Genomic DNA, 26,317 nt, shown 5'->3' with positions numbered 1-26,317 from the left:
GAAGCCATTTTGCATGAGATGGATGTAGGTATGTTGCAGCGGGACGTCACAAGTGCAACATCCCCTCTGCTCCCTGCTGGAGGGCAAAAAGCTGTCAAGTTGTCAACATAGTGCACTAAATCATAAATGTACACATGATGTATAAGAGAAAAAGGGACACACTGCTTTGCTACAGATTGTCAACACTAAGTCAACTAGATAAGGTCAGGAAAAAGCTTTAAATAATAATAAAAAAAAACAGCTTGACTTTGCCAACCTTAACATGTGGATGTGCTGCTGAATTTGGTGTGTTTTAATTCAGTTAAAAAAAGTGACCTAAACACCAAATCTGACAGATCATCATTAGAGCAGGTGTTTAAATTAGCTAATCTATCACAGCGATCATTTATTAATAATCTCAAAACAAACATCAAGTCTAAGAACAAAAGCAGTTTGTAGACTCTGAGTCTAAAAACAGAATGTTCTGTTCTTTGTGTGGGAAATGGTTTTTTTTGTGTTGAATCCTGATACATTAGTGACCTTGTTGTTGTCAGTCTCCATGGCAACGGGTCTGTGTTGAGCGCTGTAGAGTTGTTCTTCAACGGTTTCTCTGCATTATGTTTGCCTTTACTGTGGCATTAAATGAATAATACCTACATCTCCAGGTTTCACTTTGTTTTTCTATCGCGGCAGCGCGGTTATGGACGGCATGTAAAAAAATCGACTTTTTGGCCTCCGGCGTTGAACGTGAAATTTCCGCGCGCAAACAATAACATGCAATGGATTTATAGTTCATGTGGTGTGCGGTGATTTGAGGAAATCCTAAAATATTTTATTTATTTTCTAGGTGACACGCTGCATCTCTCAGATATTGATATGATTGCCGGCACTCCCGTCCTGGACATTAAACCGTACATCCCAGAATACGACTCTCTTAACACGAGGACAGGGCTGGAATCGAACCCAGATCTACAGACTGTGTCTGAAGAGAAGGAGGCGAACATCTCAAGCTTTCATCTAGAAGACAAAACACCAGGTGATGAAGATGAAGATGAGATTCTTCACCTGAGAGGGAAATCTGAAGCAGGTGTTTGTTTAACGCCGCCACAGACTCAGTTTTTTTTACCCAAAGAAGCTGTTAGTTTGCTGAAAGAAGTGGAGTCTTATGCAAACGAAGCTGATCTGACACCACCTGACTGTGAGGAGAGAGACAAAGTGTCAGACTGTGGAAAAACGGAACCAGCAGCAGAGATCGTGGACCGGCCCAGTTATGGCAGTGATTCCAGTACAACCATCGCCGACTGGATCAGAGAGCCTCCGGTTTCCAGCCTGGATGTGCGTTTCACCCCCCAAGCTCAGAAACAGCTGGAGGCGTTCCTTCCTGCACATTCACCTGGTAAGACAACAGGTAAAGGTTGATGTCCTCCACAAGAGGGCGCTGTTGTTTCTGACTTGTTTTAAAACAGGAATTTCCAAACTTTTTATGTGAGCCAAAATTGTCAAGTAAAAAGTATTCACAAGCAAAAGATAAAACAAAAAACTAAAGCAAGCACAGAAAGTTGTCTAATTTTTTTTATTTAATTTTTTGTGCAGAAAAGAGATGTTATTTCTGATGAAATGTAAAAAGGATTGTGCTTGTTTACTGTGCTAAAAGAAAGGCTTCTATTTTTTCAGGCTCATTCGAACAAATTTATTCTGAGTTGTAAGAAAGAGATTCAGGTCATTTTCTTTTAAAATGCTTGCTGTATTTAGCCAATTTTAATCAGTTAATTAAAGCTAATTTGGATGCAGCAAAGCTGGATTTTCAGTAAAAGTCTCTCGATAAACATGGTTCTACTTACTATTAAAGCCTGGTTATAAAAAGACAACTACTTTGTGTTATGCTTAACATTTTCCATTGGAAGAAAATTATATTGGCAATAATTTTACCATGATTTTAAAAAAGATTAATAAACAAAGTTGTATCGTTCTTGAACTGCAGTTGAGGGCCACAAATGGCCCACAGGCCACACTTTGGACACCCCTGTTTTAAAACCACGTCTCTCTTAACAGAACCGTCTGAGTGCGACAGACCCAGGTTTAAGTTTCTGCGCAGTCCGGAGGAGGCCGGCGCCGCCATCAGGGCTGTGCTGTCAGCAGACCCCAGGTCAGTTTACAGGAGAACCCGATGCAGAGACAGACTCTTCTTCTTCTCTCTGGACACCGTGGACGTCACCTGCTGGTTTGGACAGGGGTTCGCTGAGGTTCTGGAGATCCGACCTGTGGGACCACCTGGACCTGAAGAGCCATGTCTGTAAAACAATAAACTGCCTGTTAAATTCTCCTCATTGCAGTGTCTATGTGAAGACAAAATTATGCATTTTATTTTTTTTTTCTCATGTGAGATGAATAATAAATGGCTTGAAAGATGTTTTTCTTTGTCCTTTTTCAAAATGTATTATCTTTACAAATGGCTGTGTTCAAATGGACAACATATAGTCCACATTTATTGGCACTCAGGGTGAAGATAAATAAACTAAATACATAGGCAAGTATGACTCAATCCACAACATTGAAAGTGAACATTATTCGAGTAAAAAAAACAAAACTGAATAAAACAGCGCCCTGTTGTAGTTGTATTTCCTTCCTCTAAGTGGCGACATTACACAAAAGCAGGGTTTGTGGGTCAGAAGAAGAGAAGCGACCAATCAGCGCCGAATTTGTGTTTTTGAATCGGTCTGTTTTGAACGTAACGCGGTTGATGTCAGCTCGGGAAAAACAACTTTATTCATCAGATTTGAAACCTTGGTTCAAGTTGGCTGTTTAAGTCTGGAAGGTGAAGTATTTTAAGACTGTATAACGCTCGTGTTTGAAATAATTGCAGTTAAATTTTCATGTTTAATTGGTTGTTCGTTAACTGACTCCGTTACAAAAAAACCCTACTTCAGCTAACGTAAGTTTTCCATAACTTAGACGTGTTTTAATGCTCTCTGAACGTCTTTAGCTGCGTTTACTCTACTGTTATTGTTCTAAACACAATAATTTAAACATGTTGAACTATGAATGCATGTTATAGCATTTAGTAGGTGTTTAACAGGTTCTATCTGCCTGATCACTGACATCAGAAGCTAGCTTGTTCTCAAGATTTCTGCGTAAATAATGAACAAACCTACGCCTGCTAAACAATGTAAATAAGCACAGTAAATATCAAAACTTTAATAGTATCAGAGGCCGGTGTTGTTTATAAATAAATGCTGATATTTAATATGAGCACTAAGCCAGCAACAGACTAAAAATAAATAGAGGCTTAATTAATAAACATTACTGTCAGATAAACGCATAAAAGTAATAGATTATGAGAAAACAAATTTGCACAGTAAATCAAAGTCTTAGATTTACTCTTCTATTCACTCCTTCTAAATGTAAAAATTTTAATTCAGATAATTACGATTGGTCTGATGCTATCTAAGATAACATTTAATAATTAGAATAAATTGGATATGATGTGACTGAATTGATTTTTCCTTTATAAATAACCATGAGATGATATATTTTGTGAGTTTGTACTATTAAAAATAAAAATGAGCTGAATTTACTTGTCCTCATGGTGAAAAAGCATATAGCGGCAGTGGAAAAATAATGACTCCCTTTTGAAGGAATTAACGTTAAGCTGGCTCAGTTGAGTTTTCAGAGCAGTTGGACACAAAAATCACAGAAGCACTGGCCTTCATGGGAGTATTTACACTGTAAACGAAAATACACTTTTACCGTATTTTCTTTTACAGTGAAAAGAAAGAACTGGGGTAATGGCAGCAGCTGTTCAATGGAGTAAACCACGACTAAACAGAAGCATTAAGCAATATTGCAGCTGCAATGGAATTCTTTGGTGTATTACGTGATTGAGAATTGGTTGGGGTGTAAAAATAGATTATTATTGTTTTAAATTTGCAGCTGAAGAGGTTGTTTATGCGAACTCCAGATTGATCTTTGTGAGAGGATGTCACGGTCCAGCACAGAAGACTGGGTAAGTCTTGTTCTGCACACAGTGTGAGATTATTGCTCAGTTTGGTGTCTGATGATGATCCACTAAACGTTTGTTGATGGTAGTCTTCCAGTAGGAGAGGCGAGCGAACTCCTCTGAGAAGCCTGGAAAATGAGACTCCGTCATCGAGGATCAGGTCAAAGCCACAATTCAGCGGTGACACAGTGAAAGCCAGCATGGTGAGTTTGTGCAAACTTTCAGGAATATTGACTTAGTTTTTTTTATTTGTGGGTTGCTGTTTGGAAAGTTACACTGCCCAAAGTTCCCAGATTATCAGATAGAAAATGGAGTTCATTTTTCAAAGTCATAATTTCTTCTACTTATTTATAATTATAAATGTAAGTATCACACTAAATATTGAATTAGCAAGCTAAATATTTATCTTCAGCTTAAACATTTAGCTTCAAAGTAAATATTCAATGAGCAAGTTAAATATTACATTTGCCACTAAATTTAGATTCATGTAATTAGCAAGCTCAACATTGAGTTTCAAACTAAATACTTACTTAGGAAGCTAAATATTTAGCTTTCTAATATTTAGCCTGTTAATTAAATATTTAGTCTTTATTTATAGACAAATGAAAAGCATGGTGGAAATATGATTTGAAAAATGGACCCCTATTTTTATCTCATAACCAGCTACAAAGCTCAAATGATTGATGTTATTTTTAATAGTGTAAGTTTTGCTTTATTGTTACTCATTATTAAATCTCTTCCACAGTCTGACCTTCATCTCTGTGACACACAGACCCAGTTGGGCACTCTGACCGGTTCCGTTTCCATGGATACTACCCAGTCTGTGTGTGGACTTGGAGACGTCACATTCAAAACCTTTATTTGTTCCGGAGGTGAAGTTGAGATTTCAGACTCCTCAGATGGTGGAGGACAGAGTTTGATTTTTCCTAAAGATGGGACAACTTTTACTCTCACCGCCGAAACGGAAGATTCAGTCTCTTCACCCAGCAGGACGGAGCAATCCTGCAGTGAGCATGTGGAGCATCCATATTCCAACCACAGCGTCGAACAGCCGGATTCGCCCATCACCTGTGAAGCCGATGAGGAGAAATGTTTAATGTGGAAGTCGTTCGCCTGTGATGGAGGTCAGGTTGAAGTTTCAGACTCCACTGGATTACAGGAAGAGACGGTTCCTCTGCCCCAGGACGACCTCTGGGGTCCAGCACAAGACGACGGCACAAACTCAGCCGACTGCACCCTGCTGCTTCCAGCGGAGCATGTCGATCATCTCTACTGCAGCAGTGGAAACGATGATCTCTCGACAGCGCAGAGATCAGAAAACCCTGATGATCTAACTCTGAAGCTGCTGAACTGCAGCGGTGGCGAGGTAGAAATCCCAGCGGACGCTGATGTTGCAGATGAAACTATTCCTCTTTCTCACACCTGTTCTGGCTGCAACCATAGCATGGATCCGAGTGTGTTAGCCAGTGATTATGATCTGGGAAACAGTAAAGATCACTTAGATCATCCGTACTGCAACGTAAAATACAACTCCTCTCCTCCACCAGAGGAGGTGAACACTGTTCCGGACGTACAACCGTGCAGCGCTGAAATAAACTCAGTGCTACCTCACGGTCAGGATGAGAAGTTTGATTGGAAATCAGGTGAATCCCAGGTGTCTGAGAAGATGTTGACTTCGCCTGAAGAGAATTACAACGAAGAACAAATGACTGACCGTCTGAAGAACAGAGAAGCTGATACTAATCCTCCACCTGAGAGTAACGCATCATTAAAGGTGGTGGATGAGATTCCTGAAAACACTCCTTTAGTTGCGTCCGACTGCAGCCGTCTTGACGCGTCGGCAGAAACTCTACCACAGCAGCAACAGCTGGATTCCAGATCCCACTCCGAGGCAAAGGACAGCGCTCTGGGTTCTTTGGGTCTCTGTAACTCTGCAGAAAAAGCTCCTCCTGCAACTCCTGTTATCTTAAAAGTCCTGTCCGAGTGTCCGTCAGTTGCCTCCGCCCTGCAGTTTCTCAGCCCCATCGTGAAGAGAGCGTCTCTGTCCGCGCTGAAGCGCCCCGTGGTGTCGGGTCAGGACATGTTTCTACCTGACGATTCTGCTCTGGAGGATGAGAAAAGCCTTTGGGCTCCTGTTGATGTTGACTCCATGGGGCTGTTAGCAGAGCAGCTCGAAAACCCAATGCCCCGCCCTCTGCTTAACTCCACGGTTGTAAGTTCAAAGCCACAGGAGGATTCTGGGAAGAAATCGCAGCCGGAAACGGTGCCGCTGATTCCTGATGGCCAGTTTCAGCAGCAGCTTCGGCAGATGGCCGAGTTCCTCATGATGGCGTGTGGAAAGATGAGCGCTGATCCTCCTGCTGCCTTCATGGCCCCCTCAGACAGAGCAGATCCTCCTGCTGCCTTCATGGCCCCCTCAGACAGAGCAGATCCTCCTGCTGCCTTCATGGCCCCCTCAGACAGAGCAGATCCTGCAGAGTCCCACAGCGTCTGTGTGGGCACCAGTCCACTGAAGATGGTGGACCACAGTCTGAACACGTCGGGAATATTTGTGAAAAAGAGGGAATTCTCCGTGACTGATTCCTGCACAGCGACCGAACCGCTCATCTGGAAGTGAGTGATGTCTCTTTCTTTTTCTTTCTAACTTTGTTTCAAACATTCTTCTCTTTCCTTCATTCCTTCGTTCTGTTGACCTTTCTTTCTTTTGAAGTTTCTTTCCTTCTTTCTTTCAAAATTTATTTCTAACTTCTTTTCATATTTATAAACAGTGAATTTGAACCTGTTCAGTTGATTCTTATCCTTAAACGTAATTGTGTTTATAATCACTCTACTCTGTGAAAAAAAATGAACGATTCACCAAAAGTTACAGATTAATGACCTCCATGCCCACGATGGATGGATAACTGATGGGTGATAGATTGATGGATAGCTGTGGGAAAACGACAGAAATTTGGCCTACGATAGTGATTCGCAGTCTACTGCTTGTTGATGACGTAATCAGCTGGTATCAAAACGGAGCAAGCGGGAATCGGATGGCGGGGAACGCAAGGGAGAGGTCGTTTAACAGGCAGGTTAAAAAAAAGTAAACAAAACAGTTACAAATATTGCATACGATTTACATCTGCAAAAACAAGTTTAAGCACATAAAAATACATATATTACACTCAATTGTTATCAGATATTTTTTTGTTTGCTTGTTTCTGTTGTAAGATTTATACAAATCGTATTGCGATACATATCGTCACTGCCACCCATCAGGATGTATATTGTGATATGAATTTTATGCCATCCCTAGACGGATGGGTGTAAAGTTCTCCGGTGTGGTTTCAGTTTACCTGCAGGCAGCCTGGAGAGCCTCCCGCGGCTGGAGCTGGAGCAGAGGCTGATGTCCAGCATGATCATGGTGGAGGCGCTGGTCCAGCAGCTGGCTGCAGCCAGGGCGCACCGCAGCCCCTCTTCGGGCCCGGCTCCTTCGGACCTGAGAGAGAAGCTGGTTCAGACGGACCACACTGAGCTCAGTCAGGTAAAAACACTGAACGGATCATAACTGGGGATGCAAGTTATCCATTGATGAGTGATTGAGCTCATCGATCAACTACAAACTAATTGATAAGCGGCCATTTTCTTAAAAATCTGAGTTTTCTCTTGCATGAAGAGGACCGATTGTCTTTCTTCACTAACCAAGACGCACTTGCATAAAGTGCATCTTGCATCCCACCCCTGATCCTCATATGTGTACATAGGAAAAAACTAGAGTAAATTTTTGCCTAAAATCTTGAAAATTTTGAGATTAATCTCAGAAATGTTGTAGAAAAAACTTGGAAATTTTTGAAGTTGAAAAGTCAGAGATTTGCAAGATAAAACTCGGAAATTTTGAGATTAATTTCAGAAATTGTTTTTGGGGAAAAAACATGAAAATTTCTGCGTGTGAAGTAAAAAATTTGAGAAGAAAAAGTCAGAAATTTTGAGATTAATTTTACACTTCCTAGAAAAAACTTGCTAGTTTTCTGAGCTCGCACATATGAAAATTTTCGACTTTTGGACATTGTCTGAGTTTCAAAAGTTGAAAGTTTTTGACTTTTCGAGCTCAAAAATGTCCAATTTCTTTCTAGAAGACTTCTGAGATCAATCTCCTTTGCCCAAAAGATGGATATCTTTTGGGCAAATTTATCCCTCCTTTTATTATTATTTTTTAACCTACAATGGCCCTAACCTACAATGCTGTTGTATACACCAAACTCAGTTTGGACCATTTACGGTTCTGGTATGGCACTGCCATCTTTGTTTCTGTATCAACTGGCTCCGCTTCAGGATGACCATCCCTCTGCTGGATGGTGGCTAAACTGCAACACTGAAAGAAGACCTATAATTTAATGAAGTGGAACTAATTTTAATCTAATAAACCATTAATTTGCGTCCCTCATTAGCTTGTTTTGAATTTTTCTGATAAACTTTAATATTTTCATTCCTTGTTCAGACCACGATGTACAGAGATCTCTACATGGAGGCTCTGAGCCGGATAACTGAGCTGGAGCTTGATGGAAATTCCCTGCAGAATCTCGTCCAGGCTGTGCAGGAGATGAGAGCTGCCATGGTGAGACAAACCTCAGAAATCACCTCAACATTTAAGCTGCTGTCAGGGTTCGTAAAAGGATGTAATGTTTTAGTTTTCCTTGTCCCAATGTAGAAAACCATCACAAGACATGATAGTGAATTGAAACTGTTTTCTTTTTTAGTTTATTTGCATTGTTTAAAGCGTGTTCCTGGAAAAGTTTGAAATCCTACCTTGAAAAGTGCTTGAATTTGACTGAAAAGTGTATGAATCCTGATCTGTGGATAGAGATAAAAATGTTTTTAAACCTGTTGGACTTTCTCTGCAGTCTTCTTTGAGCAGCGACACAGATGCAGCTCTGTCCAACATGAAGAAAATGGGCGAAACCATCAGGGAGGACCATCAGAACCTGGCGTCCCATGTATGTAAATTTATACCTTTCAGCTGATTGAATATGTGTAATAATTAATCCAGCTTTGTTGTGCTGTTCTGTAGTACGAGCTCATGAAGTCCCTGTTTGAGAAATCAAAGGAAACCCAGAGAAGAATCCTGGAGAAAGTGAAAGAAGTTCTTCAGCAGAGGAGCAGCATGGAGGCTCGGATGGAAGAAGCCTTCACGGCCAAGGAGGCAGTAAGGAAAATACAAGATCAATACCTCATATTGATTAGAACTAAAAATATTAATTGTAATTTATCATTAACAAAAATATACAGACTCAAGAAAAGGCTATTTTCTCAAAGAACACCACACTCAGAGCAGAGCAGCAATTATGTCAACACTGTACTAAAGTATATATTTCTCATTTAAAATAATAATAAAAAAACTCTTAAAGTGGTACAAGTTTCAGCTTCTAATTCTGCAAAAAAAGATTCCTATTAAGCAAATTTTGCTGTCCAATTATTAATAAATGAATCCAAAAAATGCATGCAGTTAATTGATTTATTACTTTTAGCGACTGGCCTTCCCTCAGAATTGTTTATTTCTTGACAAGCTACTCCCATCCAAACTGTTAAATATATTACAATTAATAATAGAGTTTATAACACAGTGTGAAACTACAGGTAATTTTAAATATGACCTAATTATAAAATAAGTCAGATAAATAAATTGAATCATTTTAAATATTCAAAATAAATAAAACAAGAGAAACAGCAAATAAAATGAATTCTTAGTCTCTGTAAACAAAATTATCTTTAGAAAAAAGGTTCAGTTAAGACCAAAACACCAGAGTGAAGACTTTTATCATCCAGTTATTGGTAGAAAAAAAGATCATGCAAATGGAAATTATTGAGGTTGTTTTAATATGTCATGTGGTTAAACGATTTATTGTGTTGTAAACGGTGCGTTTGTCTGTCTGCAGGCTTTCAGTGCCATGGATCAGCTGAGGACTCACTGCGCCTCTGAAGTCTCAGCTCTGGAGAAATGTGTCGGATCTCAGGAGGAGCTGCTGGTGGCTCTGAACCAAACCTACCCGGATCAGGTAAACAAAATGACTGGAGGTGCAGAAAATAATAATGGATTCTATAGGAAATCACAAATCAATGGCACGGATCATTTCCGGTTCAGTCTTGTGGGAGCTATGTACATTGGCCATTTAAGTTACAGAATTTTATTCTTAAACATATTTTTCTTCTAAGATAAACTGATGGAATTTGATTGTCCAGTATGGAGCCTTCCAGAATTGTTTTAAATAAATGTTTTATTCATTAACTCTCTATTGGTTTCTGAATTTAAAAATTGTTTCTGAATCAAATTTTGTCCCTAAAAATTGTAATCGAATAAAATTGTTTGACGCTGAAAGATTTGCATGTCTGAAAATGAGCTCGTTCTGTAACCTGCATGGTGTTGCTTCCTCATCTCCTGCAGGTTGCTCTGAACCGGACCTGCCAGGAAACGCTGAGCTCGGCCTCCGATCTTCTGTCCCGAACTGCAGAGGATCACTCCAGCCTGATGCAGGAGGTACGCTGTACTATTTCACTGTTGTGAAATAGATTTTTTATTTTTATGAAAAAACTAAAACTACTGCTATAACTAAAAAAGGCTTAATTGAAACTAAGCAATATTTAGCTGATAACTAATAAAAACAGCGATCTCACTCTAAAAGCTGATTCAAGCCAACTGTATTAGAACAAAACGTCTGAACGAATTAGAACAAAACTACAGCATTATACTCTCACACCCTGGTTTTCTGTCTGCCAGCTCTGCAGCGTGCGGAGCCTCCTGCAGAAAACGGCCCCGATGCTCCTTCAGCTGAACGAGCGAGCCGCCACCGCGCTGAGGGAGAGGGACGAGCATCGGACGGCGAGAGAGCGAGCCGCCGAAGAGAAAGAGCAGGTCAGATGAAACGGGCTGGATTAGGCCGTTTAATCTGAGATGGAGCAGATTATTGGAGGTTAAACGTTACTTTGGGAAAAGTGGCTGTGTGGTTGGTTCTGTAGCGAACTTTCTCATGTTTAGGTGTTGCTTAGCAACATGCTTACCGTGGCGATCGGTCCCATCGGTCCTGAACCCGGTCCAAACCTTTCAGGATTTCTTCATTTGTCTTTAAATTTTCAGTGAAATTCTGGAAATTAAAGTTCAATAAGTCTGCTAAAAAAAATATTAGTTTCCTTTCTGATCCTCTTTTCCCTTTTTTCCTGCTTTTGCCTTTCGTTTGTTCTTTATTTCCTTCTTTCATTTGTCCTGTCTTTTATTTTTCCTTTTCTTTCATTTGTCCTTTCCTTCTTGGGTTCGTCTTTTGGTTTGTTCGTCCTTTATTTTATCTCTCTTTTCATTCATTTTTCATTTAATTTGTCTTATTTTGTCTGTTTTTTTTTTTGTCTGCTTGTGTCCATCCATCTTTTTACTGATTCATTTGTTAGTCCTGTCATTTTTCTGTCCCTCTTTTATCTTTTTGTCTTTTCATCTTTTCATTTGTTCTTTTTGCTTGTCTTTTTGTTCATACATCCTTTATTTTGTTTGTCCTTTTATTTCATTCATCCTCTTTCGTTTTCTTTCTCCCATCATTGTGTTTTATGTCTTCTGTGTCTTTCGTTCCTTACATATGTAGTGAAGTGTTAGGTTTTGTGTTTCATATTAAAAATTGGGCTGATCGGCCTGATAACTCAGATAGTTTCATTCTGGAATGTTGACAATAACAATGTGTGTGTTTTAATTTAAATCAGTTCTGTGTTTGGCGGTTTAGCTGGTTGAAACTAAAAGCGCCGTCTCCAACGATCCTCTGCTCTACAGATTGAAGACGAGCTGAAGGAAACTCACCTGAACCTCCAAACCGCCTCGCAGCAGATCAGCGATTTAAATCTGCAGATCACCATCCTGACATCAGGTGGCGTTTCATTCACTCCTCGCTGTTTTTCTGCTTCTTTGAGTGTTTCAGATGTTTTATTTTCTGTTTTAGTAAATTTCAGAGATGGGCGTCCTGCGGGAGAAACTAACGGCGGGAGAGGAGGAGTCTGCTCAGCTGGAGAGGAAGGTGACGGAGCTGTCTGCGACCATTTCCTCCACGCTGGCGTCCTACGCCTTCCTGGAGCAGGCGCTCGCCGCCGAGACCACCAAGTAGGATCCAAGGGTCAGAGGTCAGGACATCTGGTGATGAGGGAAGGCTTTGCTTTAACGCAGCATGTGGGTTTTTCTGTTTCTGCAGGCTGCAGCAGTCCTGGAAAGACTTGCATGAAGCCAACGAAAGAGCAAATCAGTAAGCGCCGACTTTGATTCGATTTTAGGAGAAGTTTCAACAATTGTAGAGAATTTATAGAAACTCAATAATTGAAGAGGAAGAAGGCTTTTCAGATTTCCAGACTTTTTCTTCCATCTCTTGTTGTTTTCTTCTTTTATTCACTCCTTTCAGATCCTTCATTGCTTCCTTTTAAATCCTTCCTTCCTTTTTTCCTTTTTCCTTTCTTCCTTCTGTCTTTCCTACCTTACTTGCTTTCTTCTTTCTTTCCTTCCTTCTTCTTTCATCTTCCTTTCTTGCAGATCCTTCCATTCTTCTTTCCTTCCTTCCCTCCTCCCTTTCTTTCCTTTCATTTAGTTTTTCAGTAAATTTCTTCACCTGCTGTGTGTTTTCTCTCCTGTTTCTCCTCCAGGCTGCAGGGGTCTCTGTCGGGTTCAGAGCAGCGGGTCAGTGAACTGGACTGGGCGCTGGCTGAGAGCGACCAGCAGCTCGGTCAGCTCCAGAACCTTTACCAGTCTCAGACGGTTCAGATCCAGCAGCTGCAGGAAGTCTGCGCCCAGCTGGGCGGCGTGCGGGAAATGAACGAGGTCAGCTGGAATCCCGTCACGTTTTAGTGACGCTTTTATTCTGAAATTTATTTAATCAGTTTAAATCCCCATCACATTAAAAACCTAATATTAGCTTTTTAATTAAAAACAGTTTTTTTGTTCTGTTGTCCAACCAACAATCACTTTTTGTACAAACTGCAGAAAAACAAAAATATTTACTAAAAACCTGCAAAATTGTTAATTAAGACTTTTTTAAAGATGCTTCTTAGTGTCCAGTGTTCAATGTTTGTAAAAATAACATTTGCGTAATAAAGTGTGAATTTCCACTGCAGAGTTTCACACTAAAAGAACAAACTGTATTTCTGCAGTGTTTTTATGTTAATGGAGCCACAAAAGTCACAGGAATCGATATGATCAGCTGGTGTTGGTGTGACCAGCAAGCGAGTAAACAATCTGTTTAAGGTGTTACCTTGGCTGTAGGTACAATCATCCTTTTCTGGCTTCTCATTACTTTGTTTACCGATTTTATGGTAAATAGCATATTTACCAATTGTATTACTTTTGTAAGCTGTTCTAATACCCTCGTTACTACAGTGTTTGTAAAATGTTAAGTTTTGCAAATTATGGCGTGGGCTTCTTACAACAATTTCAAACTCCTATCTCCAAAAAGCCACGGGTATTCAGAATACCATCCATTAAAGGGGACAGAATTTATATTTGTCATGTTTACTCCCGTTTTAGTTTCTACTGCTTCTAAAAATATCCTAATAAAACATGTAGTTTTTGGCAATATGTTAAAGTTTTTTGGCGTCTGGAAAATGAGCCATTTCAAAAAGGCTCAGGATGTAACGTCACAAATTAGCAAGCAGTACCGGTTACCTGGCAACCCCAGCAGAGTTCCGCCCATTTCCTAGCAACCCCAGCAGAGTTCCGCCCGTCAGCTAGCAAGCCAAGCTGAGCTTCAGCAGGTTTAGTCAGCTCGTTTAACCACTGTGCTATGGCTGCTGGAAAAGACAAGTGTTTTGTTGTGGACTTACCATCCAGAAACCAGTTACTACATTCTTGTTGATTGTGTAGAAGGTTCCACATCTGCTTTTCAAAGATGTATGGTTGTATTTCCACACCCCGCACTTCATTTCAGCCATTTTTATTTCAGTTCCTGCAGATGGAGAACGAGCTGGCGAGGGAGCAGGTGGCTGAGAGCGAACGGATGCTCAGGAGTAACCTGCAGGCGCTGCGGGAGAGAAACATCGAGTGCGAAGACCTGAAATCAGAAGTCTACAAACTTCAGTAAGTTTGTTTCATTTCTAGCTAGTTAAGATTCTCTAATTTTTCATGCAGGTTTAAATCGATCTGTGTGTGTTTTTAAAGGCTTGAAAATCAGAGTCTGAGTGACGAGCTGGAAACGGCCCGATGCGCAGCCGGCGCCGCGCGCATGGAGCTGCAGGAGAAGATGGCTGAGGCGGTCACTGAGATCACCGTCCTGCATCACACGCTGCGCGGCCTGACCACACAGCTACAGGTTTCCCTTAGCAACCAGATAATGAAACCTGAAGCATAAAGACTTAAAAAAGGCTAAGAGAACAACACACTCAGAGCAGCAATAAAGACAAAACTGTACAAAAAATACAAACATCTTGCATTTAATATAAAAAACTGTTTATAAATATGTTCTACCCATTTTTAGCTTCGGCTTGTTCAAATTCTGTTACAAAATCTCGTGTTAGCCCATTTTTCTGTCAATTATTAATCAATTTAATCCAAAAACTAATAAACATATCAGAGCCCTACTCTGTACTGAGTTTAAATCGAGGATAAATGACTGAGCTCTAAATTATTATTTTAGCTACAAATGCATCCTTTGCTACAAATGATCACTGAAGGAATGCTATTCCATTTTAGGCAATTAAATGTTTATTTTCTTATCTAAAAAATTAATTGTTTATTAATTTGCATATTTTAATGTATTTCTAACATTGCTTAAAAAGCCTCAAGTGGTTAAATCAAAATCTGCCAATTTGCTTACACGATTGTCAGAACAATCATTACTGAGATAATTGTTAGTGTCAGCCTTGAGGAACAAATGAAGTCAAAGACAAAATAATAAATCCTTCAGCTGGTTGTATGATTTTTAATAAAAAAAATTCAAACATAAAACGACCCAGAAATCCTGGAGAATCACTGACCAACACCACTAAAAAGGACTAATGGTCATGAAGATCAGTTGTTGCTTCCCTGAGAGTTTCTATTAATCTCAGGCTGTAAATGTGTTCAGAGTTTTAAGCACATTATTTTGTTTTCAGAGGGAAGAACACCAAAAGCAGAAAGAGTCGGCCATGATGTCCGGTGCGGCGCGCCATCAGACGTCCGGCTCCTTCGTCGACAGCGTCATGGTGGCTTTAACGGCCGAGAAGGAGGAAGACGTCAGAACAGACTCAACTTTAGGTGAAAACTTTTTAACTAATATGAGTTTATTTGTTTGTTTATCTGGATCCCCATTCGCCGTTACCGTGACAATGGCTACTCCTCCTGGGGTCCATGTTATTAAAAGAACAAACATTTATTACGAAAACCGTGACACACACTTAAAAAAGCAATGGTAATGAATGTTAATTCATGAATGTACAATTTTAAAATTGTCATGATGAAATAATTAAGAAGACTCTTTTAAAAGCTCCAACATTTGTTATTTGAAACAGATGAAGGAAGTGATTTCCAGGTTTTCATTTCTGTTGCACATTGACAGGGTAAAAAAGTCTTTTAAAGAATGCCTTGTATTAAAATAGTCTACAGTTTGGCTAAATAAAAGTTGAACATTTGGTTGTTTGCTACAACATCTATTTTCCCCTTGGGATCAAAAATGTATCTTTTAATTGAATTAAACCTTTGTTTTCATAAACGGACAATTATTCAAAAAATATCAAAAATTTGAGAAGAAATTAATAATATTTCACCTTTATCCATGTATTTTACTTTCAAATAATAAATTCTGCTTCACTTGCTGATTAAAAATGTTGATTTGAGTCTGATTTGTGATCTTTGTTTCCCCTCAGATGCATCAGAGCCACAGAGTGATGCGTTTTTCAGCGAGACGAGCGCCTTCACCCGCATTGCAGCTCTGAACCCGAAGACGATCTCAGACCCGGTCCAGGATGAAGAGGAGGATGAGGAGGAGGAGCAGAGCAGCATGGCGGAGCTCCTCTCTGGCCTCAGCAGAACCGTCGCAGAGCTCATCAGCACGCTGCAACAGGCGCAGCGCTGCAGAGACGCACAGCTGCAGGAGCTGCACGGCACCATGTAGGTGGACGATACCAGGCAGCGGATAGGATCTGATTTATCTGGATTTAATGCATAAATACTTTTATTACTTACAGTTACTGTTTAAAATTATGTAGTGGTAAAGAAAGAAATGTCTGACATGATTTCCCACCAGCTGTCCAACAGCAGAAAAGTCAGCAAAAACTTTTCAGATGTTAAGATCCGTCGTCGTTTGTTTTAGTTTTTCCACACATAAATGTTTTAGTTTGCCAAACTGTTTTTAATATATCTTATATATTTAATTGGAACGTTAAGGATAAAAGTTTGTCTAAGTTTTGGGAGATCGGAGATCGGTTGATACTTAAATGTGAAGACAATCTTGTCTACCTTGGCAACAACAACTTGGTCTTAAGATGTTTTATTCTCCCCCCTCTGATGTTTGCATGCTGTTTTAGCGGTGGCCTGCAGGTGGAGCTGCAGACCTCAAGCAGCAGGCATCAAGCTGAAGTCCTTGAGTTGAAGCAGGAGGTGCGGCGCCTCAGCAGCCTGGTGGAGAAAGGAAACCAGGCTCTGCAGCAGAAAGCTCAGGTTTGGACTCCTGATGTTTCTGCATCTGTTGTTGGATTGCAATTCAGTCCGACAAGTTTAAATTTTTTATTTTTTTCTCCACTTAGGACGAAAAAACTCTGACGAAGCTGATGGCAGACGTCCAAGAGGCCCAGGAGATTTTAAGCAAACACAAGAGCGACAACAATGTATAACTTTAAAATCCAGATATGAGCTTTAAGGAAACATTATCATTATTGTTATTCGGTTTTGATGTTTTGAATTTCCCCCTCAGGAGTTGCGAAGGGATGCGGCGGAGCTGCGTCGCGCTCTGCAGCAGTCCATAGTGGAGTCCCAGTTCCTGCGGGAGGAGCTGAGGAGAACCGGCGGCCCGGCGGCGGCCCCGGCTCATCACATGGAGGAGAAGATCCAGCTGCTGAAGGAGGTCAGTACCGCTGCTGATCACAGTGGGTAAAATAAGCATAGATCACTATTTTCCAACATATTTCTGACATTAAATTTTCACCAGCTGTTGCTAACAACCTGAGTAATCCATACAAAGAAAAAACATTGTCCCAAAAAAAAAAAAAAATCATCCTCCTACCACTTCCTATTGCCTTCTTTTGCGTTTCCATCAGTAGTAACATCTGGCGGATTACTTGGGTTGATCACATGACTCACGTGATGATAAAAATGTTTCCATTGCAGTTTTTTTCCGCAATTGGCCTGTTTCCATTACACAGATTTATTTTCGTAATTTCATTTTGTGCAATTTTATGGTGACTGAAAACAATAGATAGATTTCAACCTATTTATTTTTGTTTCTCTCTGTGTATGGAATACTTGGGTTTCTACCCGCTGGAAATTTCATAACAATAACACGTTCGGAAATATGATTATTATAAAAAATCGTGGCACATTCATTACTTATTTTATCTGTGGAGTCGTCGATTTGTGATTGTTGATGTTTTTGTCCACCAGGTGGAGAAGCTGAAGGCCAGTCTACAGGAAGCAGAGCAGGCCAAATTTAAACTCCTGGAGAGAGCCAAGCGGCATGTGAGTGCTGATCGTATCTGTGGGCTCACTGTGATTTCTGTCCACACACCTGTGTGGGAAAATACTTGACAGTCGTCGTGTTTATCATCATCCCATCTCTTTTAGCAAATTATCCACCAAACCAACCAGCAGAAGTCTGAGAATGAGCTCCAGATTTTAAACCACATGATCAATAAAGTCAGAGAGGTGAGGCATTTATTCTGTTGTAGTTCATATTAGTGATTTTATCCTTTTTTAACGTTTGATGGAAGTGTTTTTATTTCCTCACAGACTCTCCTTTCGCTGCCAGAAGTGGTGAAACATTGCGAACAGCTGCAGCAGCTGGTGGATTACATCGGGTGACGAGTTTCTGGTTGTCAACACGTGTTTAGATTATTTATGTTTTTTGTGTTTATTGACTTGTTTTTATCTTTAGAATGATTAGAATATCTTAATATGTTGGACATGTCATTTCTTTTGTCAATAAATTAAAAATCAACAATATAAACATTAAACCAGTCTTGTTCAATCTTGATATTTTCTCTTGCATTTCATAACTCTTTTTCTGGTTCTAAAAAAAATAAAGCACTTTCTGGGAACTTTACTGTTGAAATGCTGGTGTCCAAAGTGTGGCCCAGTGGCCATTTGTGGCCATTGCCATGATTCTGTGCAGCCCTTGTCCACAATTCAACATTAGTTGATAATTATTAATCTTTTATCAACCAATTTCTTTGCTTTTGTTTATAGTGTTGGATTTCTTGCTGCCTTTTGGCCAGGACTCTGTTGAAAAAGATGTTTTTAATCTCAATGTTTATATTTAAGTATGTGTGTGTGTGTCTTGGTTAAGTAAAAAAAATAAAATAAAGATAGCACATACCACCAAAACATTGAGTAACTTATTCGAAAGTAGAATTGAGATGTACAATTTACTATGTAGAATAAGAGTTTTAAGAAAAAGGTATTCTATCAGAATGTTATTGTAGGCTAGAATACATCTTAAACGATTTACAGATACTGTTTTGAAATCAGGCTAATACATTCAGTCAAAAATAATATATTTAGTGGAGTAGCTTTTGGGTTGTAACAGCTTGAGATCAAAACTGATAAGTGATATGTAAATCATTAATTACAGTAATATGAGAAAGTATGTGACATTGATTCCACCTCTGCTAATTGTGTTCTTTTATTCCTCTATTGAGTAATCCAAAAGTTCCAGTTTTGAATATACTTTTGATTTGAATATATTTAAAGTGTGCCTTTCCTAAGTGGTTAGAATCATAAGATGGCCGCCACTTTGAAGTGGCTGTTTTTATTATGTACATGGCTAGAGTAGTTAAATTACAAACTTTAGATGGGCTTTCACAAGTAAAGAAGTATAAAAATGACTAATTTTTTTTTCAGAAATAAGTAATAAGAGATAATTATGCAGGTATTGCACTAATCACCTTAAGGTCCCTTTAAAAAACAATGAAAATCTGGACATTAATCTGTGAAACACCCTGACAGTTTGATCACTTTACACTGTAACTGTAAAATATACTGTAACGATTCTGGGTTATGTGTATTTATTGTATGTTACATTGTGATCTTTATTGTTATGTGTATAAAGTTATAGGACCTGTCATGTGGGCGGGGATCAGGGAGCAGCAGGACAGGACCGGAAGAGGAGGGAGTTCGGGGGTGTTAGCAGGAAGCTAGTTCGGGGAGCGCAACGGTTTGTTGGAGGTGTGAGCTGCGGCCTCAGAAATAGCGGCTCGTTTCTAATTACTAATAAACCCGTTGTGCTGGCGTCATTATAATACATTACGATTATACAGTGAGGTTTAGAAAATACAGCTATTTGCCGTAAACATAAATGTTTCTGGAAAAAATATATAGAATTCGTCGGATTACTTAGCTGTACTGCAAAGTTTAAATGTACCGTTGCATTGTGGGATATTTACCGGCTGGAGGCGACTGTTCGCGGGCTTGAAAACGGGACCAATAATGACTTCGACCGGGTAAGTAGCTTTTGAGTCATATTTTAAAAAAATCTTTTTTGTGTGTGTTAGTTGACAAAAATTTATTTTATGTGGTTACATCGAGCTACTTGAGCTTCTATCGTTTATGTTTGCTAAAATTGACTTTTTTTTAGCTTTAGCTAAAATAGCATCTTGACGCAAGTGGTTTTTAGTTCTGTTTTGACGTTTGTGTTTCATCCAAAATATGCCGATGGTTACATTTGGCGACTGGAGTTTAACACCTGTGGAATTGAGTAAACAAACTTAAACAATGTGACTTTACTTTTTTGTAAAGCAGACACCTTTTCAAAATCAATTGATATTCCTCTTTGATAACTTTGGTTGAAAAAGTAGAGAGTGATGTTAAGAAGCAGGAAGACGATACATCTGCCTCGTGTGTTTACATTTGGTTCTCCCGCCCAACAAATAGACTTCATGTTCTCCAAAGTAAATAAAAAACCTCAACAGATTTGGAGCAATTAAATGAACTAAAGGTGTGAAAGGAAAACGCCCTCAAAAAAACATTACTAGCTTATTTGAAACAAAAAAAAACTCGTCTTTGTGCTCCAACTGATCTGAATGAAATTAGACATGCATCTCTGCAGATCTCTGGTATCGACTCATTAATTTGTGGATATAAAAGTTTCAGGATGGGAGCTCTGCATGACTGAACGCGGGCACCCCTCCTTCAAAAAAGTTGCATAAAATGAGTTGGAACAACTTTCACTCCCATCGTTTTTATATGCAAATAAGCAACAGAAACCCCGGTTGGGCCCAACTGGCTGATATCTTTTCATTATCTAGCTTTGTAACCTCCAGGCAGCCACCGCCCTGGGCAGAGAGCCATATTGCTCATGTTAAATCCACCACTACAGACATAAATAATTTAATTTGTGGTCAACACCAAGCGACGGTTTTCAGACATGTGATGCATCATGGATTAAGCAGCATAATTGACATTTAATATGATTCACATCATGGATTTGCATGAAACTTGGTAGTCTAATTGTCCAGCTAAGTTGCTTTTCTGACTGACAAAATGCTTCTTCAGCTGCATCTCCTTCCTTTCTTTCCTTCCTCTTCTTACACAACAGCTTTCTGCAACAAGAATCATTTACATATGATTGTCCATAATCACTGGTTTGAATATGGACTAAATTATACCAAGAACTTTGCATTTTTCTTTTTGAGTGCAATGCATGTCATACTCAACTTTTCTAAAAAAAAAAGAAAAAATTAAATATAATCTGGTTTTTAATTTGTAACATAATTTAAATGCCCCGAAAATCCTTTTTAAACAGCTGCTTCCAAGCATTTCAGTTTAAACCCACAAAAAATCCAAATATCAATTGGAAACGTAGAATATTAAAAGCTGAGATGCACAAATAATGCTTATAGATTAAATTTTCATCATATTTCTACTTTCTACACCTCTCTACTTCTGATTTTCATGTATTATAACTCTTGTAGTAATAAATAAAGGCAAAAGTATTCACACTCCTTTAACATTTCCTTGTTTTATCATGTTGCAACCAGAAGCATGTGGGTTTCATATTATAGCCAGACACAGGTGGCACAAAATTTTAAGTGAAAGAAAAAGAATAGATGCTTTCTAACATTTTTCTAAGTAAAAACCTGAAACGTGTTGGGTGCTTTTGCATTCCCGTCCTGCATGAATCAACAACTTTCCGCGCAGCTAAAGCTGCGAGTGTTTTTGGGGGAATGTCTGCCAGCTTTTGGACGTCTTGCAACTGAATGTTTTTATACATTCTTCTTTTCAAAAAAATAAAAAAATAAATCTCATGCAGTTGAAACAAAAAGTGTCTGAAGTTTGAAAACTTTGCCACAGATTCCAAGTCTTTGCAATCGACTGCAGTACATTTTAATTAGGGTGTCAGAGTAAATGGGGAGAATGGAAAGTGCATTCCACATTTACAGATTTTATTTGTGGTTGTTGTTTTTTTGTAAACTATGCATTAATTTACCTACATTCATATAGGTGTCAGAAAATCCCTTTTACGTTTGTGTTGGTAATGTGACAAAATCTAGAAATTAAATATGTCAACATGTTTTGCCAGAGAGCATGATTAAAAATGCTCTTTAAGTATCTAAAAAGCCAAGTAACTGCACTTTTTTAAAACTTTGCGTGGTTGTTTAACTCATTCGTCCGTCAGGTTTTTTTTCCCCCTGCATGTAGGTTTCTGTGGAAGTTTGTAAAGGTGTAGTTAATCAGTAGGTAAATATTTGCTCAGGTTGGATGATTGCTCTGCTCAAGCCTTCTCCCAATATTGTTACACAGTGTGTACTATGTACAGTTACAGGTTCTATTGGTTTTCTAGTTGTATAACTGGGTAATTTTAGGTTTTGTTACATTTAATGAGTGAAATTATTGCGGCTTGTCATGTTCCTCCTTTCCAACTAAGAATTGTAACCGAAAAAAGCCCAGAATATGGAAACATATATCTGATCTTAATAAAATAAGCTATATATCTTATCTTATACAAAAATCGTAAAATCTCGCATTTAGAGGTAAATAAATGAAGCATTTAAGCAACAAAGCTGGTTTAATGGACGATAATGAAGCGTTTCACTGCGAGTCTCGTCTTGTCAAATCCTCAGGCTGAGGAAGAGTTTTCTGAGCTCCGTGTTGGTTTTGCGGGATGAAATATCGAGTTACTAAGTCAATTCATTTCCTTGATTAGTGAAGTGAAGTGCTAAGCTGATGTCTGGACATGATAAAGTGGAGTCCGGTCACAGTGAGTGGTAAAGCTGCGGCTCCAGACGACACTTCAAACCAGCTGAGCTGAGACGCTGAAGGAAGCAACACAAAAAAATAATGCTTCTCTCTATTTAATTTGGTAGTTGGGACCTGGATAAATGATTTTAATTTACCACTTTAATAAGTATTTGCTATAAGAAATATTTTCCACCCTTTATATAATGAAACCCGAATAATTGTTTCGTTTGAGAACAATTTAAGTGCAATGGTTTACCAGTAAATAAATGTTTTTTATTCACGAAGAAAAAGTGCTCTATCAATTTATTTACAAAAAAGCAAACAAAATATACATTTTTGTTAAAAACAAAACAAAACAAAAAAAACAATGACATGCACACTTTCTTTCTACAATTAATCCTCTGCAAACAAACCTGTTAGTGTAAAGCCAGTAACCATGAAGCACAATAATTTATATGAACATAACAAATTCTGTTTTTGAAGCTCAGCAGGCTTGTCGGTGTTTTATCCGTTCACATTGTGACAAAAAAATGGGAGAAAAAGGTATATTTGAGTGAAAACTTACAGAATGAGAAGATGGGCTTTTAAAATAAAAGCAAGAAAAAAAAATCACATTTATCTCAGTCTGCTCAGTTTAGAGAAAACAAGTCATGTTTGTGCGCTTGAATGTCACTTTCTGATTGGAGCCAACATTGAGGTTCAGCAGCTCAGATCGCGGGAACAAACCGGTCCATCGTCCCGGGATACGACGGGTGTCTCAGGTAGCTCCCACTGTTGGTAACTGCACCTGCCGCAGCGCTGTTGTACTGGGAGAAAGAGCCAAGCTGCACTGGAGACGCCCGGCCGTAATGGTCCACTGTCTCTGCAGAGCCGTGGGCCGCGGCGTGGATCCTGCCTGCCGAAGCGTAACCCGGGCTGTGACCCTGTCCGTAGGAGCCCTGGTGGGCGTGGTGGTGCGGGTGGCCATTCGGGCCGGAGTAGGTGAACCCGGGGTGCGTCGCGGAGCGGGGCGGCACCGCTCCCCCGCACGGCTGACCCTGGAACCCCGGCGTTCCCAAGCTGCAGGCGGCGGACCCGTTAGGCAGCCCCTCCGGACTGAAGCTGCGGCCCGGCTGCTGCATCATCTCCGCACCCTGACCCGCCAGCATGCCGGCTGACGCCGGATGTCCGATGATGTTATTGATGCTAAACATACGGGTCTGGCTGTGTGCGAACCCAGGCGGCGATGATGAGGGGTAGTAGGCGGCAGAGGGCAGCTGCTGGCCGTATGCAGGGTTGACCGCCATATTGGGGTACACAGAACCAGAGTACGCCGCTGACCTGGTGATCTGGACCGGGGAGAAAACCGGCGTCTCGTGAACATACGCGGCGTAGGTGCTGAGGTCGCAGCGCTTGAACCTCTTCCTGCGCCTCAGGAAGCTGCCGCTCTCAAACATGTCCTCTGCGTTGGGGTCCAGTGCCCAGTAGTTGCCCTTCCCGGGTCGCCCGGGTTCCCGCGGGATCTTGATGAAGCAGTCGTTCAGCGTCAGGTTGTGGCGGATGGAGTTCTGCCACTTCTTGGAGTTGTCTCTGTAGAAGGGGAACCGCTCGGTGATGAACTTGTAGATCCCCCCCAGCGTCAGCTTGCGGTCGGGGGAGTTGGCGATGGCCATGGAGATGAGAGCGATGTAGCTGTACGGCGGTTTCCCCCTCTGCAGAGGTCTCTTCCTCCTCCTGCCGCGCGGCTGCTGATCCTCCGTCTGCGGAGAAGGGTTGGAGGACGGCAACCCGGAGTCCGCCGGAGACTCTTTCTCCACTTTGACCACCGGCATTGTCATCGCAAAACCCCCAACAAGTGATTCGGAAGAGGTCCTCTTTAGGAGCAAGTAACCAAATTATTTCTGGGGCAGGGCAAAACCAGACATCTGCCAAAAAACTTAAAAACAACAAAAACCTACTGTCTCTGAGTCCAAAACCAGCAGATCTTCCCCTGCAAGACGAGTAAATTTCCTCTGTTAAAAGATAAGAGCGTCTTGTTTTCCTGTCTCGCTGTCAGCTGCAGTGAGAGGTGAGCTGTGAAGGTGCCATTTGCTTTAAGGTGTGAGAAAGAATGAGTCACTTAGTTACCTGGAGAGTGTTTTACCTGTAGGGCCACGCCCCCAGAGCATCACATGCTCCCTGCATACCTGAGCTTCAGGTTCATGAGGGTCTGTTGTTCACGTTTGCCAAGAGTCTCCATGCTTTTTTTGAATATTTTTTTTATAAATGGGGTTTTGCTTTTTCATCTATCTCTGTCTGAAAAGTGTGGTGTGTATTTTTTATTCAACCTCTCCATGAGTCTTTACTTTGTTTCGACAAAATGTTTCACCCTTTCATTGGGTCAATCTCAGTCAGATCAGATGGAGAGCAACTTTGATGGGTAATTTTAAAGCCTTGGGATTGATTCTCATTTATATTTAGATCTGGACTTTTACTAGGCAATTCTAACACCTGAATATACTTTGATTTAAACTGTTCCATTTTTGTTCTGTCTGTATGTTTAAAGTGGTTGTCCTGTTGCTTCTTACAGGTTTTCCTAACAGTATTGTCCAGCATGATGCTGCCACCACTTAGCTGGTTTGGAAGGTTTCCAAGGTGCACAGAGAGGGACAAACATCAGGTGAGCTGAGTCGGTATAGCAAGATTTAAAATGAGTAACTTTCTCGTTATAACAAGATGCAAAACCCCTTAAAATGAGAAACTTTCTTATTTTATGAAGAAGAGTTTTAGCTCATTAAAACAAGAAACCTTCTGGTTATAACAGGATAAAATGAGAAACTTTCACATTAAGATTTAAAACTAAAAACTTTAATGTTCTAACGTGATTTAGAACTCAATAAAACAAGGAATTTCTGAATTATATTTTAACATGGAAGTTTCTCAACAGTTTCTTTTAACAAACCACATCTTTATATAAAAACTTTTCTAGATGACACTTAAAAATCTGAAGAACTGTTTCTGATCTACTCAGTCTTTCTTTTGTAAATGAGAAGATATTTCGGTTATAATAAGATATAAATCTCATTATGACATGTTCTATATCCCATTATAAGGTGAAAGTTTATCATTACAACTAGATACTGTTCCTGAATTTATTTAAAGGTTTTGGCAGTTTGGTTGAGAATTTTTTGTGTGAAAAAGTTAGTTTTAGAAATGTTTTTTTTTTTGTTGTTGTTGTTGTTGTTATTATTTTTTACTTTGCAGAATTTGCACACAGTTGTGTTTTTTCTGATTGCATCACAAATTCTGTAACAGTTTATAAATTTCCAGCTTTTAATGGCCTTTTTTTATACACGTTTACCTGCAAATCACCAGTTATTCTGTCAGCTTTTAAGTTAAATTACTCCAAACTGTCTAAAGCAAATATAGTTTCCTCTTTATATTCAAATGTTCCCTTCAAAGCCAACCTCAGCTTATTTAGAAATGTCTAAAATGCGCCACGTTGTTTGGACGTTTAACTCTAAAACACCTCTTTAGTGGTAACTTAACCAATGAGTTGTTTTTCTATCGAGCTTCCTTGTTTGTTTTGTGCCAGTGGTTGGACAAGCCAGCTGTGTTAAGAGATGTAAATTCTCTGCAGACAAAGGCCCTCCAGTGATTTCAGCATGCAAAATATAGACCATCATCATAAAGCCTGGACACAACCTGAAAGAACGAGGGGAAAAAAGCAACGCTTTGCATGGAAATCACCCCGTGGAGCTGGATCACATAATTTTTAATGCATTCAAAGATCAGAGTAATAAATTATTTTATCCTCTTCCGTGAATTTTGTAGGTTTAAACTTGTAAACTGAAAGTGTTGATATGAAGTCCTTAGGTTCACCGGCTTAATCTCTAAACCAAACACAGCAGCAAAGTCCTGCTGCTCGGCACCAGGCCGGGTTAAGCTGCAGGGATGTGTCAGAGCCGGAGCGTCGCGGACGGGAAAAGCTCGTAGGTTTGCTTAGACAAGCAGCCCGATGAAAGGTTTAGTCC

General features: G+C 39.9%; 3 protein-coding genes and 1 long non-coding RNA gene across 5 annotated transcripts; 3 read left to right on the top strand and 1 right to left on the bottom strand.

Annotated features, from left to right (window-relative positions):
- Positions 1 to 789: 789 nt before the first annotated feature.
- On the top strand, positions 790 to 2,389 carry trmo (tRNA methyltransferase O; the record flags this gene model as incomplete). Its single annotated transcript, XM_015049209.1, has 2 exons — positions 790 to 1,375; positions 2,032 to 2,389. Coding segments are annotated over 2 exons (831 nt in total), but the record flags the coding sequence as incomplete, so codon positions are not given.
- A 242-nt stretch (positions 2,390 to 2,631) lies between these two features.
- Positions 2,632 to 18,120, top strand: spag5 (sperm associated antigen 5). Of its 2 annotated transcripts, none has more exons than XM_015049220.1 (25): positions 2,632 to 2,794; positions 3,910 to 3,982; positions 4,066 to 4,179; positions 4,722 to 6,589; positions 7,307 to 7,499; positions 8,454 to 8,570; positions 8,857 to 8,949; positions 9,024 to 9,158; positions 9,889 to 10,008; positions 10,395 to 10,487; positions 10,728 to 10,862; positions 11,760 to 11,853; positions 11,936 to 12,083; positions 12,172 to 12,222; positions 12,614 to 12,788; positions 13,906 to 14,039; positions 14,121 to 14,271; positions 15,053 to 15,194; positions 15,803 to 16,046; positions 16,463 to 16,595; positions 16,682 to 16,762; positions 16,849 to 16,998; positions 17,535 to 17,609; positions 17,715 to 17,795; positions 17,880 to 18,120. In XM_015049220.1, exons 2-25 carry the CDS (start codon positions 3,956 to 3,958, stop codon positions 17,949 to 17,951), a joined length of 4,626 nt encoding a protein of 1,541 aa, XP_014904706.1. In that variant the 5' UTR covers positions 2,632 to 2,794; positions 3,910 to 3,955; the 3' UTR covers positions 17,952 to 18,120. The 2 variants fall into 2 exon arrangements, with proteins under 2 accessions (XP_014904706.1, XP_014904705.1); XM_015049219.1 differs by having other exon boundaries at positions 2,633 to 2,794; positions 14,121 to 14,289.
- A 4,448-nt stretch (positions 18,121 to 22,568) lies between these two features.
- foxe1 (forkhead box E1) lies at positions 22,569 to 24,410 on the bottom strand. Its single transcript, XM_015049210.1, has 2 exons — positions 24,263 to 24,410; positions 22,569 to 24,179 (listed from the first exon to the last, which is right to left on the bottom strand). Exon 2 carries the CDS (start codon positions 24,140 to 24,142, stop codon positions 23,033 to 23,035), a length of 1,110 nt encoding a protein of 369 aa, XP_014904696.1. The 5' UTR covers positions 24,143 to 24,179; positions 24,263 to 24,410; the 3' UTR covers positions 22,569 to 23,032.
- Positions 24,411 to 24,869: 459 nt separating this feature from the next.
- On the top strand, positions 24,870 to 26,100 carry LOC106957760 (uncharacterized). Its single transcript, XR_001427021.1, has 2 exons — positions 24,870 to 24,963; positions 25,879 to 26,100. It is a non-coding gene; the product is annotated as an uncharacterized LOC106957760 (long non-coding RNA).
- The last annotated feature ends 217 nt before the right edge of the window (positions 26,101 to 26,317 follow it).

The sequence above is a fragment of the Poecilia latipinna genome, unplaced genomic scaffold, assembly GCF_001443285.1.
Source record: "Poecilia latipinna isolate Pla-1442-1.1 unplaced genomic scaffold, P_latipinna-1.0 Scaffold934, whole genome shotgun sequence".
In the NCBI taxonomy this organism is placed as follows: Eukaryota; Metazoa; Chordata; class Actinopteri; order Cyprinodontiformes; family Poeciliidae; genus Poecilia; species Poecilia latipinna.
The sequence above is the reverse complement of the archived record's forward strand: the minus strand, read 5'-3'. Positions and strand labels throughout refer to the sequence as shown.

Bases quoted from the DNA above. Each gene is read 5' to 3' on its own strand.
- foxe1 (XM_015049210.1), bottom strand. From the start codon at position 24,142: ATGACAATGCCGGTGGTCAAAGTGGAGAAAGAGTCTCCGGCGGACTCC.
- spag5 (XM_015049219.1), top strand. From the start codon at position 3,956: ATGTCACGGTCCAGCACAGAAGACTGG. The intron at 10,009-10,394 runs GTAAACAAAATG...CATCTCCTGCAG, and splicing joins ACCAAACCTACCCGGATCAG to GTTGCTCTGAACCGGACCTG. The intron at 12,084-12,171 runs GTAGGATCCAAG...CTGTTTCTGCAG, and splicing joins CTCGCCGCCGAGACCACCAA to GCTGCAGCAGTCCTGGAAAG.